We start from the raw sequence: 21,548 nt of genomic DNA, 5'->3' as shown, positions 1-21,548 counted from the left end.
AACTTTCACCCCCACTTTCACAACCACTATGGAATGTACTGTGACCATGAGATGAATGCACCTTCTACTGAAATGAGATGGAAATGACACATCAGCAGGTAGGCTACTAAGTGTTAACTTGCACAAATGAATGGGTTGGAGCAGATCATCTTTTTATGAAATGTTACGTAGCTTAATAAGTAGGAAACCGTTTTTATATGGGTGTATAAGCTTTATGTGGTAACTGCTGCCGCTGAGTGTAGCAGTAGCACAGAATAAAGGAGCTCAGCAGTTTATATGTAATTAAGGTATGTGAAAAAATTGAGAATGTAATGAGTGAAAAGCCATATTGACCCCACCAGCACTGTACAATGTTATCCTCTACTGAACACCTCGGCTGGCCTCATGGTGTCCAAAACGTCCAAAATCAGCAACAACCTTTGGAGGGAATACGGTGTGCCACAAAGCCCATTACACCCAAATGACTGTACTCAACATAATATATTTTAGTGGCCCAATTGTTAGCACTGCTCCAACTAGCACCAGAAAGTAGACAATGCAGACTTCTGACCCAGGTTAAATTCCCAATCCGAGCTGGCCCGTTGCGTAACTTTTTTTTCAACATACAATACTATTACTTTTTAATGACTTTTTAATGACTTTATTCAACATCACATACTATGACTTTTAAATGGCTTTTTTCGATGTAATATTCTATGCCTTTGTTTTGACGTACTGTACAATGACTATTTCGATACACTATACTATGACTTTTTCACTTTTTTGTCACATGATTTATTCACTATACATTGACTTTTTCAACATACTACACTTTGACATTTTAATGGCATTTTTTGACTAATGACTTCATAACTTTTTTCAGCATACTATACTATTACTTTTTTGACGTACCATGCTATGACTTTTTAATGGCTTTTTTAATTACTGTTCTCAGCGTAAATTCTTTGGTGGCACATCAGTCGCACAGTTAGCGCTGCAGGCACCCAGCAAGTAATCACTGCAGAGTTTGATACCTAGTCCAGGCTGGCCCTTTACGTGGCGTTTGTTTTTCTACATACAATACCATGACTTTTTCTGACATTCTATACTATGACTTTTTTGATATACTATACCATGACTTTTTTCACTTTTTTCAACATGTAAATGTGCATGTATATATGCATATATACATAAATATATATACAACATAATAAATTTTTATATACTATACTATGACTTTTTATATACTATACTATGATTTTTTGGATCATTCTATACTATGACTTTATCATTAAACAAAGACTTTTTCGACATGCCACAATGATTTAAAAAAAAGACATAGGATGGTTTGTCAAAAGAAGTGATCAAAAAGTCACAGTATATTGAAAAACATTTAAACAAAGTCACAGTATAGTATGTCAAAAAATAGACAAAGTATGTGTGTCCAAAAAAAGTCATGGTATTGTATGTTTAAATAAAATGTCAATAAAAAGGGCCAGCCTGGACTTGGTATGGAACATTTAGTCAGAGGTTTATTATTGGTATAACGGTAGTCTAGTAGTATAGTCATGTTATAGTATGTTGAATATAGTCATAGTATAGCTTGTTGAAAAAAGTGATAAAAAGTCGCCGTATTTGAAAAAAAAGCAGATAACAAAGTAAAGGTGTAGTATTTAGCAAACTTTCATAGAACTGTATATCGATTAATGTTATTAAAAGGGCCAGCCAGGATTGAGTGTCCATCCTGGGTGAGAGTCTGCAGTGACTACTTATTGATTGCCTGTTGGCAGCAGTGCCAACCACTGAGCTAGTGTGCCACCAATGCATTCATGTTAAAAACAATTTAATATTATCATAGAATGTAGAAAAAGTTGTAGTATGGCATGTTGAAAAAAGTGATTAAAAGCTCAAGGTGTAGTGTGTTTAAACAAGGGATAAAAATGTATGGTACTCCACTGTCATAGTATGTAATGTTTAAAAACAATTAGTATATAGTACATAGTTTATTGAAAAAAAATTGTAGTATAGTGTATAGGATGTCAAAAAAGTGATAAAAAAGTCATGGTATAGCATGTAGAAAATAATCACTTTTCCAAAATGCTATAGTATATGACTTTTTTCGACATACTATAGGATGACTTTTTATCACTTTTTTGACCTACTATACTATGACTATTTTCAACATACTATAACTGTACTTCTAGACTATGTCAATACTATTGGGGCGGCTGTGGCTCAGTGGTAGAGTGGTTGCCTGCCAATCGGAAGGTTAGTGGTTCGATCCCCGCCCCAGCAGTCATTGTTGAAGTGTCTTTGGGCAAGACACTGAACCCTGAGTTGCCCCCGGTGCTGCGCATCGGAGTGTGAATGTGTGTGAATGTTGAATGTTTCCTGTAGATGTAAAAGCATCTTAACTAGTTGTTAAGACTTGAAAAGCGCTATAAATATGCAGCACATTTAAATTTACATTTATTCTTCTGACTTGATACCCAGTCCAGGCTGACCCTTGACGTTTCCTTCCACACACAATACTATGAGTTTTTTTGGACATGCTACTCTTTATCTTTTTTCAACATACTGCCTATGACTTTGTAAAAAAAAAGAAATAATGACATACTGGGACTTTTTTTGACATACTGTACTATGCCTGTACTACTATACTACACCAATACTATACCTCTGACCCAGGTTCTACTTTTAATAATGGCGGTCAAGTACGTGGAGCAATACAAATGCAAGTTGAACGTGAGTCTTTTTGCTAAACCTGTATAACATTTGAGCCAGCTGTTTGTTTGTTTAATTTTGCTGTCTGTAATTGTTTTGGTATTGTAAATCATATAGTATATTGGTACCATACTGTAACGTGCTAGCAAGCTAAACTTAGCCAACAGCTGCACAGTTTAATCATTGGCAAATAAGTTATAACTTAATGTAACATGTGTTGTTCATACTGTTGTTTTTTGTGTTAAATCACTGTTCTCACAGTAGAAGATTAAAGTGGGAGATGTGCTTTCCTAACAAGTTGTAAATGCTCAGCTGCGAGCGTTAGCTCAGCAATGTAGCGATCAGCTGATGATTGTCAACTAGTAACGTTAAAGGTAATGTCATGTTATAATGTATCTGCTGTTTTTGCCTTGATCTGATGTATATAATCAATCTCTTAAGGGTCTAACAAGGACAAGAGATCCCTCATTTAGGAGCAATGATGGCTATCAGACCGTAGAAGGATCTCATGGAGAGTCTGAAGTCCACCCTCATGTCCCCTTCCCCATCAAACTTACACACAGTGCCAGCACTGGGACTGTGTCCTTTTTGCTGGCAGTACAGTCTGGGATTTTGAGCCTTAAAGCACAGTGATGTCTTTTAAATAAAATTCTGTTACATTTATTTAATGTTATGTTATCTTTTGCATTTGCACTTTCTATGAATGCAGCAAGCATATAATTATAAATGAATAGAAGCATGGGATCTATTTAAATAGCAATTTTGTTACCTCTCACTCTTGTATTGTATTGCAATTGTGTTAAATGTGTTCTAACACATGTAACATTACATATGATGTGAGCCTTTATAAAATTCTCATTCTAGCTAGGAGAACAGTAACAGAAACAATAAATATGCATTAAAGAGAGGGGTCAACAAAGAATAAACAGAAGTAATTAACTGAAAACATGTAGTAGAAAGAAACAACCAAAAAGAATATCAAGATACCAGTTTGTTTTCAGCTAATAATAAGCAAATGACATGTCGTTGCCATTGTCTTATCCTCGCAGGACGCGGAACAGATGCAAGCAACGTTCAATAAAATCACATTATTTTTTTAATTAAAATATCAAAATGAATAACAACAGGTGGTGGGAATGCTCTCCCCGGGTGAAATTCACAATTTTACAGAAGAAGAGGGGTTGAAATGTTGTGATCGTCATTTCTGATAAGTGCAAATGTGCGAGTCAGTACGTGGTGTACAAAGTGTACTGCCTGTTAGTGCACTTACTGAAGTGTGTGGTTTGATACACACTGTATGACGTTTTTCAACATAAGTTATTTGTGGCACACTGGCTCAGTGGTTAGCACTGCTGCCAAAATGCTACTAGCAAGTAGTCATAGCAGAGTCTGACCCAGGATCGACATCCAGTCCAGGTCCATTCCAGGTTGTCCTGGTCCAAATTCATTGGTGGCATACTGGCTCACTGGTTAGCACTGCTCCAACAGACAACCAGCAAGTAGGCACTGCAGACCTGATCCAGTTTCCATACCCAGTCCAGGCACTGCACACAAGGACATTTAAAAAATAATACAATGACTTTTTTCAACTAACTAAACATTTTTCAACATACTACACTATGACTTTTTTCTCACTTTTTTGACATGCTGTACCATGACTTTTTTGACATACTTTACTTAGACTTTATTACTTTTTCTTACTTACCATGACTATTTTTGACTATACTATGGCTTTTTCGATTACTAATCTATTAATTTTTTCAAAATCCTTTACCATGACTTTGTGGTCATTTCTTTCAACATGACATACTTTTACTTTTTTTGACATATTATACTATGACTTTTTTCAATACACTATACCATGATTTCCTTATGATATGCTATGATTTTTTAGAACATTATATGACATTGACATACTTTTATGACCTTTTAATCAGTTTTTTGACATACTACACTTTGACTTTTTTTATGGGTTTTTTCAACACACAATGTTTTTACTGTTTTCCACATACATTTGTTGGTGGCTCACTGGCTCAGTGCTGCTGCCAACAGGCAACCAGCAAGTAGTCACTACCAAATTCAATTCACTGGATGGGAATATTAGTCAGAATCTTATTAACCTGGAGTCCCAGTCTCTGTCACAATAAACGAGAGGTTTTAGGCCTATTGGCAGACATCCATTTAATATGTAGGAAACGGCATATAAAGAGCGTGTTTTTCATGTCCACTAAAGTTTCCTGGCTCGCCCTTTTAAATTACTTTTTTTTCAAAATCTTGTACTTTGAGTTTTTCATCACTTTTTTTTCAAAATGCTACGTTACCCTCTAACCCTTTTTCAAAAAACAAATGTGTACATTACACTTTTGTTTAATACTTCATTGGTATTATTCAACATTTCAATGAAATACATTTCCCATACAATTCCCACTTTTCTACTATTCTCACTACTTCACCTTCTTCTTACGCCATTATGACAGCTATACAGTTTAGCTTTAGAAATTTAGCTTTTCAGCATTTATAGCAGGAAAAGCATTTTCTAGTTCACAATTATTACCATTATAGTGTACATAGCTAGATAGCAGCCAAGAACTCAAGAGAAGAAACCAGCAGCAAGCATGTACCAAACCTGAAAACAAGCAGGGCAGCAACACAAACAGACATGGAAAAACCCCTGACTGCACAGAAGTTTATAGCAGAAGCCTGATTTACTTCCATTCAGATGTTGCAATTCCAGACCTGTGTTCACTGGCTTAATTAATTAAACTGCACCATCATTTATATTATCTTATAGGTCCCACACGTGATTCTCCTGCAATGACAGTTCGAAGAAATGTCTAAAATCACCATTAAGATATACAGCATACTGTCAAAATAAAGTCATTAAGACAACTTTTCTTTTCATCCCAGATGGCATGGAAGTACTAAGAGAAGCTCATTAACACTGTGAAAAACATCAAAATATCTGGCTACACGCACCTCAAGCTAGCTGTTAACCGTCAAGCACCAGCAGCACCAGAGCCTAGAATCACTGGCACGAGCTGCAAGTAGTTGAAGTGAGGCAGTTGTCCCCGGCATCTCAACAGAGAAAAACAAAACAAACGTCTGCTTCCAATGTGCATTCATGGCCTACAGGTGATTCAACACCTTCAGGTAGGTAGTGAAAAAGACAAATCTCTTATTCACAACGCTGTCCAACATGGCAGGGCTGTTGACAGGCAAGCATGCTATAGTAGTAGGAGGTTTTAGTAGTTGGCCAAGTGAGAAGAGATGCTTACAAGCAATTCCAGATTACGAAAGGTATGTTATATGTTGTGCTTAAGTGTAACAACGCACCTGAGTTTTATATTATAGATCCAAGAAGAATATGCCACACAAAGTTTTACCAGTACACAGCATATTAGGCTACTGATATCTCAGAGCTGTGGTTTGGACCATAGATCCTAACTTGCACAAACCTCAGTCAGAGAAAAGATCAATGAGTCAAACTACCATATTCAAGTAAACAACCCCTCTGCCCTGGCACTCTCTCGTCTAGTAGGGGATGGAGAGGAGGGATGGCAGGTTAACAAGGGGCATGCATGCATGTTGGTAATTTTACTAACAAGGGGGACAGCACCCTCCCATATCACCTACCGTGTACTGTTGATTCTCTAAGAGACCATACAGGGCTTTGTCTTTGCAATATAGGGCAAACTTACCACCAGCATTATAACTTGTTCTTTGCTTATCCGTTGGCCCCTATTTTCAAAGGCCACTTCCAGGTTAAATTTGGAAGCCAGCTTCGCTGAAAAATGAGTTGTTGGTTTAACAAGTTGTTTTTTTGGGTTGAAACTGATTTGATTCCAAAACTATATTCATTCAGGACCAATTTACACCTGAGCAGTAGGCTGCGGATTAGCTTTTAAAACCTCTGAAAAAAAATAAGTGAATCACTTGATTTTTGTGGATTCTATGGGCAGACAGAATGATCAGGATTGACAGAAATTATTATGCCCATCAACAGCTAAGCAACAAGAGAACTGACTGGGTCACGTTCACATGCTTCCAAAAGAGGAGATAAACAAATTATCCCGTTATGTGCTGTCAATGAATGTGCGTATTAGGGCCGGAGAACCCAGTGGGAAATCACAGAGTGTAATGATTAGAGATTCAGAGCCTGCCAGTGGGTATGTGTATCTGCTGTCTGAGAGTAAGCACTTCCTCTTAAACAGGCTGTGCCCAAGAAGAGCTTCGGTCTATTTTAGACGCAAAGCAGCCAGTGAACTAATGGAATAGCAAATCTGCAGTGAAAATAAAATAAAATAAAATTCCTCAACTTTGAGTTTTGACAGTTGTTGAGAAATAATGTACTGGTAGCATTAGATAAATATATTTATTTATTTATCCCCCAAAATAGGAAATTACAGTGTTACAGCAGCACACGTACATTAGTCACACAACACAGAATATAAATATAAATGAGATACTAGGAAAAAATATACATTCAATATACAGTGGTGTGAAAAAGTGTTTGCCCCCCTTCCTCATTTCCTGTTCCTTTGCATGTTTGTCACACTTAAGTGTTTCGGAACATCAAACCAATTTAAACAATAGTCAAGGACAACACAAGTAAACACAAAATGCAATTTGTAAATGAAAGTGTTTATTATTAAAAGGTGAAAAAAAATCCTAACCATCATGGCCCTGTGTGAAAAAGTGATTGCCCCCCTTTTTAAAACATACTATAACTGTGGTTGTCCACACCTGAGTTCAATTTCTCTAGCCACACCCAGGCCTGATTATTGCCACACCTGTTCACAATCAAGGCATCACTTAAATAGGAGCTGCTTGACACAGTAAGGTCCACCAGAAGATCCTTAAAAGCTACACATGCCGAGACCCAAAGAAATTCAGGAACAATTAAGAAAGAAAGTAAATGAGATCTATCTGTCTGGAAAGGGTTATAAAGCCATTTCCAAAGCTTTGGTAATCCAGCGAACCACAGTGAGAGCTATTATCCACAAATGGCGAAGACATGGAACAGTGGTGAACCTTCCCAGGAGTGGCCAGCCGCCCAAAATTTCGCCAAGAGCGCAGCGACGACTCATCCAAGAGGTCACAAAAGACCCCACAACGTCCAAAGAACTGCAGGCCTCACTTGCATCAGTTAAGGTCAACGTTCATGCCTCCACCATCAGGAAAAGACTGGGCAAAAATGGCCTGCATGGCAGAGTTCCAAGGAGAAAACCACTGCTGAGCAAAAAGAACATCAAAGCTCGTCTCAATTTCTCCACAACACATCTTGATGATCCCCAAGACTTTTGGGACAACATTCTGTGGACCGATGAGACAAAAGTGGAACTCTTTGGAAGGTGTGTGTCCAAGTATATCTGGCGTAGAAGGAACACTGCATTTCATAAAAAGAACATTATACCAACAGTAAAATATGGTGGGGGTAGTGTGATGGTCCGGGGCTGTTTTGCTGCTTCAGGACCTGGAAGACTTGCCGTGATTAAAGGAACTATGAATTCTGCTGTCCAAGAGATCCTGAAGGAGAATGTCCGACCATCTGTTCGTGTACTCAAGCTAAAACGAACTTGGGTTCTGCAGCAGGACAATGATCCTAAACACACCAGCAAGTCCACCACCAAATGGCTGAAGAAAAACAAAATGAAGACTTTGGAGTGGCCTAGCCAAAGTCCTGACCTGAATCCTATTGAGATGTTGTATGACCTTAAAAAGGCCGTTCATGCTCGAAAACCCTTTAATGTAACTGAGTTAGGACAATTCTGCAAAGATGGGTGGGCCAAAATTCCTCCAGGACGCTGTAAAAGCCTCATTGCATGTTATCGCAAACGCTTGGTTGCAGTTGTTGCCGCTAAGGGGGGCCCAACCAGTTATTAGGTTTAGGGGGCAATCACTTTTTCACACAGGGCCATGATGGTTAGGATTTTTTTTCACCTTTAATAATAAATACCTTCATTTACAGATTGCATTTTGTGTTGACTTGCGTTGTCCTTGACTATTGTTTAAATTGGTTTGATGTTCCGAAACACTTAAGTGTGACAAACATGCAAAGGAACAGGAAATGAGGAAGGGGGCAAACACTTCTTCACACAACTGTACACAAAATAATAATAGGAATAAAATATAAGGTGCAAATGAGCTCGCTGCAGAAGATAGATGACAGCGTTGTCCACTCCCAGACGAGGCTGGTAGGCAAACTGTAGAGGGTCCCACCCTCTACAGTTGTAGAGGGTGAGACCTGTGGCCTCAGGTAGGCCAAGACCAGCCTCTCCAGCACCTTCATCACATGGAATGTGAGAGCCACTGGGCGGTAGTCCTTAAGGCCAGATGGAGTCGACTTCCCGGGGACCGGGACAAGGCACGACGTCTTCCACAGCAGTGGCACCCTCTGCAGGCTCAGGTTGAAGAGGCACTGGAGAACAGCTGACTGGTGCAGGTCTTCAGGACCCTGGGGCTGATGCCGTCCGGGCCAGCAGCCTTACGCTGGTGGAGCTTCTCCAGCTGTCTCTTCACCTGGCCAGGTGTGAATGTAAAGCGGGGGGGGGGGTGCTTGACGTATCAGTGGGGGGAGGGGAAATGTGCTGTACTGGTGGTGGGGGGAGTGGGCTGACTAATTAAAGATTACCAACAACATTCCCAAATAACTGTTTCACAAAACATAATCTGCAGGCGTCGGATTTGTACTGGGTAGGGCGGGATTGGTTGGAGACATTAGTAAACTGACCCAAGAATGAATAAAGTCACCAGCCCATTTTAACATGACATGGCTAGAACAATCACTAATACTTCTAAAATTACTAATTATACTCACTTGGTGGCCTGCTGAACCTTTCATTTCCAATTTAGAATTTTTTCTGCAGAATGACTCATTTTGAAGATATTAAACTAGCCTCATTTGGATTTGTCTGTTTTATTCACAGGAAGGAATGATATTCAGGAAATGTTTGAATGCTAATTAACCGTTTTGAGAAAAAAGAAAAAAACAACCCTTTGCATTTCTGAGCTTTCATCTTGGCTTAAACCTCACTGCTACGAGGTGTGATGAGTTTCTTCGTTCAAGGATAAATCTCCATCCCTCATGCTGTAGCAGACAAGAGAACTGATTGCACTATATTTCCCCTGTAGTCTTCCATGCTGGACGGGGGTCACTCAGTCAAGACAAGGTGCATAAAGTCTTCGGCTCCAACGATTGTGGTGGGAATCCGAAGATCTTTCGTAGAGATGTGGCATCATCAACCTTTTCAAAATTTAAAGCAGTTCTCATAAAATTATTAAGTCTTATGCTGGAGTGATATCAATTTTCATTGGCAGGAATAAACCCAATGAGCAATTGTGCAGGTAGTATCTACAAAGAAAGTCCACCATGACCTCAGATACTAAGATTTTATGCAAGTGTTTTTCTAGTGGCAATGAAAGTGGAATACAGAGAGGCTGAAGAAAACAATGGTAGGAAGTGAAAGAAAGCCTGACAGATAGAAAGACAAAATATTACACAAAGCAGTGAAATGCATCAGACTCTGAATTCCTTTGTTTTCCCAAGTTAAACGCTCAACTATCAGAGCTTGTCTGCATTCTAAGTGGTAAACACAACTTCAGAGCAGCAGTGGATTTACCTTCCTTTTATTTTAACAAAGATATTCACACATCCATTTCATTAGATATATTTTTAAAATAAAATAACCTTAACTTGACATACATATATATACACACACACCCTATTAAACATAACAGATAATTTTCCTGGGATTTGTATTTTAAGATCATTTTTTTTAAAACAATTACTATGCCCATGAAACAAATGACACAGGTACAAACATGTTTTAATCCTTAATGTTGAACCTATAACCCCTAATTATATAAAACATCCCGCATTAAACTGACAGCCTCTTTGACAAAGATACGGGGGGGAGAACAATAACAATGCAAAAACAAAGAAATTCAAGGGTTTTAAAGATAAAAGTGCTAAAGCCATGCATTATTAAAATAACAAACTTCTAGAGAAACAAATCAATACAGAAACTTCAAACTAGGTCATAGTTTTCACTGTCATCTGCCAGTGAAGATGTCCTTTGCGTTGTCTGGTTGGGATGCACTTTTGCTCCCTGTGAGTGAGTGTTTTCAAGCTGGGCTGTTCATTACTGGCTGTTCAGTCCTTGATCAGACATTTGACAAGTGATTAATCAGGCAGGCGGCCTCAGAGGAGCAACTGAAAGTTAATTTCCACACTTCTGCATTCGAGGATGAATTTGAAGCTTTTGCAAGCGGGGTAGCTGCCTTAGTCACGCTTTCAGGGTGACCCCTGCCCCGCACATTTGACAGGATTACATCCAGTCTGACAACTCCACGCTTGTCTTCATCATGCACCAGCACACAGCGCACATCTGAGCGCTGGCGGAGAGTTAAGTCATGGAATTGGGGACAACAGGGCGCTATGGTGACTGAGTGTGGAGTCGGGTGAAAGACCGCATCTTCCTGCACTAGGCCAAGGTGGGTATCAGTGAGTAAAAGCTGGGCCAGAGCCTCGGTGTGGCTACTGGGGCTGAAGCACACCCTTACACCCGTGCATAGTAAGAGCCGCACTTCGCCCAGAGTTACTGTTTTGTGATCCAAGTTACAATGAAGAAGGTAAACCAGATCAGCAAGACTTTTCTGAAACTGGCAGCGAATCCTTAAACCAGCATCCAGCAGCAAGTCAGGTACACAGGCATTCCAGTCTAAAGACAACTTCATCAAGTCTCCATGGAGTAGCGGGTGCTGAGAGACCCTGTTGTCCCCAGGGCAGGTGACACCAAGTATGGCCCAGCATAGCTCTTTGGTAAGCTGCTGGCTGTGGGTGTAGACAGCCAGGATGCTTTCCTTTGTAGTGCTCATCAAACGCAGACTGTGGCCTGCTAAGCCTATCTGCACCTCTTTCAGCTGCAACAAGGGGAGTTGATGGAACACAGCCAGGAGGCCAGAGTCAGTAGTCAGCGTGTAGAGGCCAGTCTCTGACAGGATCAGTAAGGCAGGACGGGGCTCAGGTTGGCTACGTTTAGCAACATTCAGCCAATAGAGTGAGACAATCTTCTGGAAGGTGAGTACCGGGGTGGAGATGATAGACTGTATAGTGTCCATCATGTCTGGCAATGGCAGAGTTTGCAGCTTCAAAATGGAATCAGGAAATTCTATCAATGTTTGAGTAAATACTTTGACATTGTTTTTGTTCTGCACAGTCCTGGTGTTTGCCAATGCCTGAACTTTGTCTCCAGGTGCATGGGCAACCTCTGGCTCACTGATGTGTTTTACTGGCAATAGCTCTGGAGACAGTTTGTCTCCCTGCTTTGCATGAATAACAGCCATGACTTGATTATGGGGTAACCGCAGATCCCCAATACTCTTATTCCTTGTCGACATATCTTGGATTAGTGGCACGCTATCTGGCAATTCTTCTACCCTGCAAAAAGTTTGTGTTGGTGTTGGGACTGGAAGTCGTGTGGTGTCAGGAATAATGCAGCCTTGAATCATCTGAGCTGCCTCCTCAGGCTGAAGGTTTTGAGTTATCTCCATCTGGATGTACTGTATGAGAGGAAGATCTTTCACCATGGAAAAAATGTGACTATCCTTTAACAAAGAGAAGACCAAGCTCCCTTTAACCATGGAGAAGACCTGGCTGTCCCTCACTATAGACAGAAAATTGCTTTCCCTGACCAGAGAGACAACATGACTGGACCAGCGGGCCCCAACAGGATGTAGTCCCTCTTCCCTGACTTGCTGCAATACTGTGGGAGAGTTCCAAAGGAGACGCCCTGCATCCTGTACAATCCAAGAAGCTCTGCTGACCAAAGAGCCCAGGCCTGAGTGTTGAATTGTGGGTGCTGCTGTCTTGATCGCACACACCCCCGGGATCTCCTCCAAACCCCGTGGTCCAGCCATCTCTCCACAGCTAAACTGGGCTTTGGAGGTAGTTTCCTCAGGTGGACAGCAGGCTGCCTGACTGCTGAGAGGCCTTATGTCGAGCTGAGAAGGAGTGCTGGTCTGTGGGAGGACAGACGTGGAGCCTGTTTCTCTGCTGCTCTGCAGGTGGGACATGCTGCCTAATGAGCTCCCACCAGAGCCAGGTCTCTCCTTGCAGCAGTCAGCCACGATGCCTTTGATCTCGTTAGCATTCCCCTCTGGCTTTGTGCCGCATCCATCACCCAGGCCCAGGACACTTGTCTCCTGGAGGCTGGCATCCCCTGACCAAATCTTCTTTCCTTTACAACTTGCAACTCTAGCGCCATTCTGAGCTTTACTCCACAGCCAATGAGACATGAGCCCTGGCCTTGATTTATGACACATGTGCCTGTCCTGCTCCTGGCCATCCCTGGTGCTTATCCCGCCCTGTAGCGTGTCTCCGTCCAACTCAGTAGTGTGATGGACAGGATATTTTCCAGGTTTGGCCTAGTTCATATTGTGTAAAGTGGAAGAGAAAAGGAGAAATGAGGAAATAAAATGCCAAAAGGAGTTTAGACAGTAATCCAAAATTTCTGTGCAATGGAGTACAAAATTAGTACTGCCAATGCTAGGAAGGCATTAAAATATCTTTCACCCAGCCCCCTTTAAAAAAACGCATCTTTATTTATGTATTCATTATATTTGACTACATAAATACATGCACAGGAAAATGGAGTGAAAAATAAAAAGGTACATGTATAAACAAATAGTTCAAAAGTGCTCTTATTGCAATAAGCTTTCACAAAATGAGTGTCATTTAAACCCTATTACACTTTCCTGTAGGGCTTTTAAAGAAAATATGTGCATAATAAACAAGCCAAGGGAAAAAGTATTTCATGCCTCATAAAAATCTGGATTGGGCTTCGCTGGGGGAAGGGGGGGCTACTGACTATTGGCTTAGTTTTTCAAAGACAAAAAGGGACAAGCGCTTCAGTTGCGGCAACATGGTGGCTCAATAAACCCAAAACAAATTATATTTAATTTCTTAGAAACAAATCATATTTAGTTACATGCAGAAACTAATCATAGATTATACATTTATTTCTATTGTACTTAATCAAGTGTGATTTTCTGTAAGCCTAGAACAAATAAAATAGGAATACATACTGTAGTCTCTATTGTGGCTGAGGTAAGAAGGCTGCTTGGCACTTTGGACTCTTCATCCAGCGTATCCATCTGGCTGAAAAAGGACAGTGAAGTGACAAGAATTAAATTATAGATTCTATCAAAAACAAGGCGTGTGCACAATACAGCTGTGTTTTTATGCTCATACAGGCTGCCAGGATTTGTGTTTTCAAAAGCAAATTTAAATATTTGCCGGGTTGTGACACCGGAGACCTCATACCGTTTGCAGGCAAAACAACGCCACTCCTCCCCTTTACAAAAAACAAACCATCCATTAGATTTGAAAAGTAAACAGCCCAAATGGCTCGAGATTAGAGCCACTCTGCTAGCTGTGAAATTAAATAGAATCTGTGCATGTTGATTTGAGGATTTACATACAATACTCACTCTAGAGGGGGGCGCAGAAACCAAATATACGGCTCAGAATGATTTCTGACAGTAAACAGAGGCTTTGGCTGAGCTTTGTGTGTTGCAGCAGGTTGACAAGGGGGGAAAGCGGGAGCGCTAAAGCATTGACAACATCACAGCGCAGGTCCTCGTGACGATTAAAGGATTTTTGCAGATCCTGAGGCTCAGTGCAGAGCCTGTCCTGTACTTTGCGAGGTTTCATCTTTGACCCAGCATGCAAGTTTGACAAAAATTAGTTCTGTTGTCAAATGTGGCTTTTCATCTCAGGACTATTGCTAAACTAAAATCCTTCCTCTGTTGCAAGGACTTAGACTGTCATTCATGCTCTTATTTTGTCTTGTATTGACTCCTTTAATTCTTTGTACTCTGGGATTTGCCAATCATCTTTATCACGGCTGCTAGATTGTTGACTGGTACCAGAAGGAGGCATCATATCTCCGATATTTGCTTCTCTTCACTGGTTACCGGTCAAATATAGAAATCAAAAACAAGTAACATTACCTGAAAATTAAGGCATTACATGGATTGACCGCTTTCTCTATAGCTGATCTCCTTACCCTAAGTCATCCCCCCTGTAACCTAAGATCATCTTAATCTGTTACTTTTAGCTATTCCACAGTCTCAGATAACAAATGGTGATCATGCCTTCTCCGTTGTGGCCCCCAGACACTGGAACAACCTCTACTGCAGAGATCTTTCTCTCATCTTAAAACACGTCTTTATTCTTTGGCATATCCGTTGTTTTAAGGACATTTTTAAAGAAGTGTTTGATGTTCACCGAGTCTATATTTTTGTCATCCTTTGTTTTTATAACATAATGTAACTTTATACAGCACTTTATTCAGCCTAGGCTGGTTTTAAATGTGCTCTATATATAAAAAAAAAACAAAAACTCATGACTAAATGGGAAAAACACTGATCTGGGATTCCCAGTCAAAGAATCTGACAACATTGTATCCATTGTATATTTCTGTCACACACTTTGCTCACATGCAGAGGTTCTTGCTGTGAAATGACTGCGAACAAAACTGGTACACAAACAGATTTGTTGCCATCACCATGGAGAGCACAGTTTGCCTCCCCCATACTCACCCATTGCCAGTCTCTTCCATCTCTGCCCCCGTTGTCTTCTGTTCTGTTCTCTGATGGGGAGCCCCACTGTTATCCTTTGAAAGTCTTTTGATGTCCTGGTTGCATCGGTTCAGATTTTCTTGGACCTGCTGCCATTCCACCTCCTTCTGGTTGAGCTTCTTGTTCATCCTAGTCATCACATCATACATGCACACTAATTTTATCGAAGTCCTACATCCTTCCACACACACCATTCTCACACATCTCGTACCATTTTTTAAACATTTCCAGTTCATTTTTATGAAACTCAAACAGATATTTGACAAAAAAACCTGGAATGTTATAATAGCTTAAATTAAAATGACACGGAAATTAATAAAAAAAATACAACAAAAACACAACCTTCCGCGCTAGAAGGGTTTGTGAGATTGTTCTAGCTGCACTAAAGCTAATGGCCGGAGGTGTTATGTGGCACAGGAGCTCTGACAGTGCTGGATGTTAACCAGTATAAAAAAACACTTTCAGGAGACTCAAGGTCTTAGTAACAGCCTGTCGGCGGGCAGAGGAGGCCAATAGTAAAGTGTCCACTTGGCCTTCTGATAAGAGATGGTAGAGAGGGTTGTCAGATGAGGGACTTTCAGAGCCAAGGTGGCCATTAAAAGCTGCATGGGTTGCATACCAGCTGGCCCGCTCCATCACTGGGAGCTCTCAGAGTCCAGACTTTCTAGGTTTGAAAGAGCTGCACTTCTACATACAGCCTCTGTTACACAGTCCATTTAATAAAGAATGAATCAAGTGGGCCAACTTTTACAAGTAGGTAAGAAGTGGGTCTTGTGGCTGGTCATGAATTCATACACTTATACAAAGCATTGAAACTTTACAGAACAGACAAAGGCCCTTTCCTGTCTTTTGCAGATGTATTCATCTTATGTTTCTAAACTAAAAGCTACATTTTTTGCACCTCAGGCCAAGGCTGGACACAAATACACTGACATTTCATGCATTCAAATCAGTGAATCAAAGATCTGGGTAAATACAAACCTGTGAAGTGTTCCCTTGCTTTAAGGAACAGGTCTGGCGTTTTTAATGCAGTTAGCCTCTTCCTTTCCTAACTCTTAAGTGGGAAAGTCTGTGATTCAGCCGATGTGGCCGATAATGAGGCAGGTTGCTTTTGTGGCAAAGGAATAACCCCTCAAGCAACAGCAGGTCAGTTCAATGATAGCTGCTGTCCCTCCCAGAGCTGAACAGATATCCACAATCAGTGTTTGAATTCAAATGATTTGCTCTTATTTCCCACTGAGTGTTATTTCCAAGATGATTGGGCAAACCGAGATAAATTCTGACCTTGCTACAAGGGAGTTTATGAAACACAAACACGGATGGAATACATATCTAAGTTAAGAGAGAAATATAAAAAAAAGACCTTCACTTTCATTACATCTTGAGGGCTTGAACAGATGATTGGTCAGCGTGCCAGATGAGGGGAGGTTAACATATTTTATAGTGCTTTCAGAGGAATCAAACAACCAGTCTAAATGACAATGTGCTGTACTGCCATATTCTAACAGCTTTCTGCTGACAGTCATTCCTGCTGTTGATCTGCTATAACCACTTCCAAAGTTAGACACACCCCCACCCCCACCAGTGGGATGGGAACAATGTTACTGGTGTCGGGACTGACTGAGTATGAATCACCTAAGTGGAAGCGCTGCTTTTTGTGGATACTGCACTGGGAGGGAAATTAAATAGACAGCGCCACATGTTGTAAAACATCAGGCTTATCAGATGGATCATGAGACCAGGGGAGGGTCTCAAATTGCTCGCTTCTTCAGTAGGTGGTGAATCATTCAAGAGTGAATTGGATTTTGGGCACTAATTCAATGAACACTGACAGATCAATGGCCTGTCACACAGTTCCAAGGCAATGGCAGGGTATAAAGATCATAAACATAATGTCTGAGTTTGGTAGGCTGTTGTAGTTTGAGAAAAGTGCCGTTAAGAGAGACAGAGCACATCCCGTCATGCTCTGAAAGCCACGTCCAACGGAGAAGGAAAAACAACAACATCTGCTCTTAGAGCCAAAGTTATGCCCCTTCCAGTGGACCTCATGGGAGCTTAATTCAGAAGAAAATATGAACAATAGAGACAAATTAGTTTTTGATCAGTTTGAATTGAAATGAATTACAAATATCCAAATTTGTCAATTTAAAAAACTAATTTTTCAACCCAAAAAGTGTTTGCCATAGGTTTTTCATAGTACCACTTAGTTGTGTGAAATCGCTCAGTGAACTACATATCTTCTCACACAATTTACATCACCTAGCTTGATGCTCAACTTGCTTGCTAGCTCTGTTCCACAGCACATGTAACGTTATCTTACCTGATATTTTATCCAATCAAGTGTATTCAGCAGATAAGCAAAAGAACCAGGAAGATCCTGTGCTCATTTCACCAACGTTACATACACACAGACATAGCTTCAGCGAGACGTTATCCATGCAACATTGAAGTGTGTAGTCTAATTACTTTTTCCAAAGTCTTATACTTCAACAATTTACCAATAAACTAACATTTGACCGCAAGGAAAGGTGGAAAAGGTGCACTGGGCCTTCTTTGGTGTGTGTAGTGTTTTTTCTGTGTGTTGGTGTCGTCGGTGATTTGCACTTTTGTTTAAAAAATAAACAAATAGAAATAGATATTCAAAATAGAATTTCAATTCAAAAAGCATTTAAAAAAAAAAAAAGTCTCCCGTCCCTTGTTCATATTTTTTCGATCCCATGGACCGGAAGTAGAGGGTCATGACTTCGGCTCGCTACAGTGCAAAGGTGCCTTCTTGTCAATTTCGTCTGCTGGCAAACAGCCAAAATGCTTCAAGACTGCAGTGTGGTGATATTTACTACCAACAGGGTAAATAACCCACAACTCAAGTTTTTATAAGCTGCTGATCTGAAAAACTGAGCTTTAAAGATGAAAACGGATAGACGTGAGGAATCACCAGGGAGAATTGTTATCTGACACTAAACTAACAATATGGCCAACGTTTTGTTGGCAGCAAGCATTTTGTTACAAGTTTCGGATTGGCAACTTATAAAAACTTAATATAACCAGACATCAGACTTGAGGCATTGCGTTGTTTGCTAGCAGACAAAATTAAGGAGGCATCTTCACGCAATACAAGTCAACGGAGACCGGAGAGTTCTTTTCCCCTCTGGTGGGGGCGGGACCTAAATGTGCTCTGTTTCTTTGAAATGGTAAATAATAGTGAGGAGCTAGCACTAACACAGGGTTAGTTAGTAAAAGCCACTGTGCATATATATTTCTCTCTGAAATTATCCTGATTATACATTTTTACAGAAGTCATAACTCAATGAACTAACCTGAATCAAAAGTTACTGTGACAGTATTAGTTGCAGCTGTGTCTACAGTAGGACTTTTAATACAGAGTCCTTTGCCACTTCAACATAACTTTGTGGCAAAATGTCAAATCAAAAAGGCATACTTAACAAGCTTAAGTTAAGGAAAGTTTATGTATTATGTTAATTAAAAAGGTTCTGTTATGAGACTTTACCGAGGATAAGAAAATTTGCCCACCTAGCACGTTTGATACCTCCAAAAACAGTACATTTTCAAGTAAGCCTTTTTTTTATATTTTGACCACATACTGTAAATTTCAACATGTCATTTCTGGAAATAAAAACTCAAACTTAAATTTGGTGACACAACAAAAGCTTTAGAACAAAACTTATAACAGTGGCTTGCATCATCTGCCGCTGTATGTGGACTAAGAGAAGCAAAGTGGAATGATTTCAATTCCAATCAGTCTGGGAATTTGGGGGAGCTGAACTTTAGTGCATTGCAGTAACTTTGGAAATGGGACACAAAAGTGCACAACCTACCGAACTAGAGGCCTTTAGAGGCTGCAGAAGGCTCACCTTTCCACTGGCTCAGCAACCTGAACATGAAGCAACCTGACAATGGCTGTTTGCATGTTTCCCCCCTTCTCATCACAGAAATGCTGCCATGATTTATGGCTTTGAGTTGCTCTATGCACCCAATGAATGCTGCTCAATAAGCAGGCACGTTGTGGAGATTGAGGTGGACAGGGTTCAGTTATGCTTGGGTCACACTGAGTAGAGAGAGAGCTATCACACCAACACACTTCAGCATGAGTCTCACCCTGGGTTTTGCTGCATCACCTTGGACAGATTCTCAGTCGATTTGGACGTGTCAGTCAAGGGCAAGCTGAAGGCAGACCGCAGCCCGATCTGCAGACAAACGGAATGAGACAGCACTGAAACGTAAATCTGTCCGAGTGGGAGTAATGAGTGACAGCTAACTTTTGATAGATTTTCAGTTATGCAATGGTTTAATAATTGTATATGCTGTCAGTGTTCATGAGAATGTTTCTTCACAAAACATGAGGATAGATTGAAGAGCTTTGGACAAATGTCAAAATCTAACAAGAGTGTTGTGCATTCTGTGAAAGCTGCTGTAATGTGCAACCAGGTCCATTCTTGTGCTTCTATATAGGTTTTTCAGATTCTTAAGAACTATTCAGTTACAACTTGCCACTACTGAAATATAGTTAAAAAAAAAAAAAAAAATTACAAACTGAATTTACTCTTTTCATTCCATTTGTGTTTTAAGACTGAGCAAATGTGGAACTTTTGAGACCATCTCATGTGGAATGACTGTTAGAAAATGAATGGCTAAGACTTCATCTGGAACCACAGCGGGACCTGGATGTTTGATTTACTTGGCTGTAATGGTGTGCAATTTTCAGTAATACAGAGAGCAGAAAGCTGTCAAAAACCAGAAGTACAGCTGTGTCTATAAATGGTTGTGTGAACCCATTTCACAACATAAAATATAAAGCACATGAGAACATACTTAAAGGGGACTCAAAAGGAGTTTAAGGCAGGTAGATACTTAATTTTAAAATACATTGAGGGTCCACATTATAGTAATATTTTTCAGATCCTGTAATTATCAATGCTCATTAATTGTGTATAAAGAGTATTCATCCCCTTAGAGTGCTTGCATTTGCCTTCTGACAAACACTAACCCACACATGAGTTTTTTACAGTAAGCCGGTTTAGACGGACTAACCTAACTGCACTGATAAGAACACAGTGACACCACAAACCTTTAAACTCACCACTTCAGTTTTAACATATAAAGCCATAATAAACAATGATACATTTAATTCTGACCAGCACATAAACACTTTGTTTACCAGCCAGGTTTTTATATTTACACCCACTCATGTAACTAAAACTTCATAATACTCAAACAATAAAACAAATGACTGGAGAGAAACACAGGTGGTATTCTCAGGAGAAAGTGTGCATTCACACAAAGCTTCTTTAAAACCACATGAAAGTGAATGAAAGCCAAGACGGAGCTGTTGCAAGCTGGACAAAAAGCAGCCAGTGTTGAAAGCTGATGCACCTGGCATCCTTTCAGAAAAAGCAGAGAGCTTCTCCAAGGTTGAAAACAATTCAATTTTGTGGAGAGATTGATCATGATGTGCAGGTCTAGCACTTTTACCTGTGAGCAAATTAATCAGAACTAAAAAGTAGAGTTCAATGCTAAACAGGCACAACAAGCAGTAGCTGAAAAGTGGCCAGCAGTTCTTATTCTGGTTAGAAAGAATCTGCATGTAATCTGCAAACTAGTGGTGTTGTGGAGTTTCTCATGTGGAGTGAACTGGGAATTTGAGTTCAACATGAGCAATGTTTGAAGCAGCAGATATTACAGCTAGTAGTTATGGGAACAAAGTGCATGATGCTGACTGGCTTTCAAAACCTTACCAGCAGAAAATGCAGTTGTGGCAGGAACTTTTCTAAAAAAGGCTCCCTCAGCTTTACAAAAAGACAAGGATAGCATGAAAACAAAACCGGGCTTGTCTCGTGGTTTTGGGTATCTATACCTGGTGTTGCTCTCTGAGTTGGGCAGCCTCATTCGGGTGGTAAAACCGGAATATGGTTCCTCCTCCTAGCTGTGTGATGGCACCTAGGAGGGAACCAAAGAGGTATGGCGTGAAAAAAAGTGGCAAATCACTAACTCACTTATCAGCTTTACCATTTGCTGTACCTAGCACTGAATTATGCAACAGAGTGTAAGAAAGACTGACAGAGGCAAGATGTTATGCGTTCCAAGACAGATGCAAATGACAGTAATCGTGTTGAAAGTCCACCAGGTAAACTTTAGGAGGTGGGGCATAGTATCTGCAATGCACAAAAGGTGGTGGGGGGGGGGGG

General features: G+C 40.3%; 1 protein-coding gene across 1 annotated transcript in view; it reads right to left on the bottom strand.

Moving 5' to 3' along the window:
• Nucleotides 1–10,616: 10,616 nt before the first annotated feature.
• The window catches only part of kif16bb (kinesin family member 16Bb), a 25,638-nt gene continuing 14,706 nt past the window's right edge, over nt 10,617–21,548 (bottom strand). The window contains exons 15-19 of the mRNA XM_034898486.1: nt 21,218–21,300; nt 19,462–19,550; nt 15,307–15,474; nt 13,789–13,861; nt 10,617–13,128 (exon numbers count right to left, since the gene is read on the bottom strand). Of these exons, the coding sequence (XP_034754377.1) occupies nt 10,867–13,128; nt 13,789–13,861; nt 15,307–15,474; nt 19,462–19,550; nt 21,218–21,300 (2,675 nt within the window). The 3' untranslated portion in view covers nt 10,617–10,866. The remainder of the gene's footprint in view (nt 13,129–13,788; nt 13,862–15,306; nt 15,475–19,461; nt 19,551–21,217; nt 21,301–21,548) is intronic.

Source organism: Etheostoma cragini, chromosome 17 (assembly GCF_013103735.1).
Source record: "Etheostoma cragini isolate CJK2018 chromosome 17, CSU_Ecrag_1.0, whole genome shotgun sequence".
In the NCBI taxonomy this organism is placed as follows: Eukaryota; Metazoa; Chordata; class Actinopteri; order Perciformes; family Percidae; genus Etheostoma; species Etheostoma cragini.
Note: the sequence above shows the minus strand (reverse complement) of the source record. Positions and strands in the feature narration are given on the sequence as shown.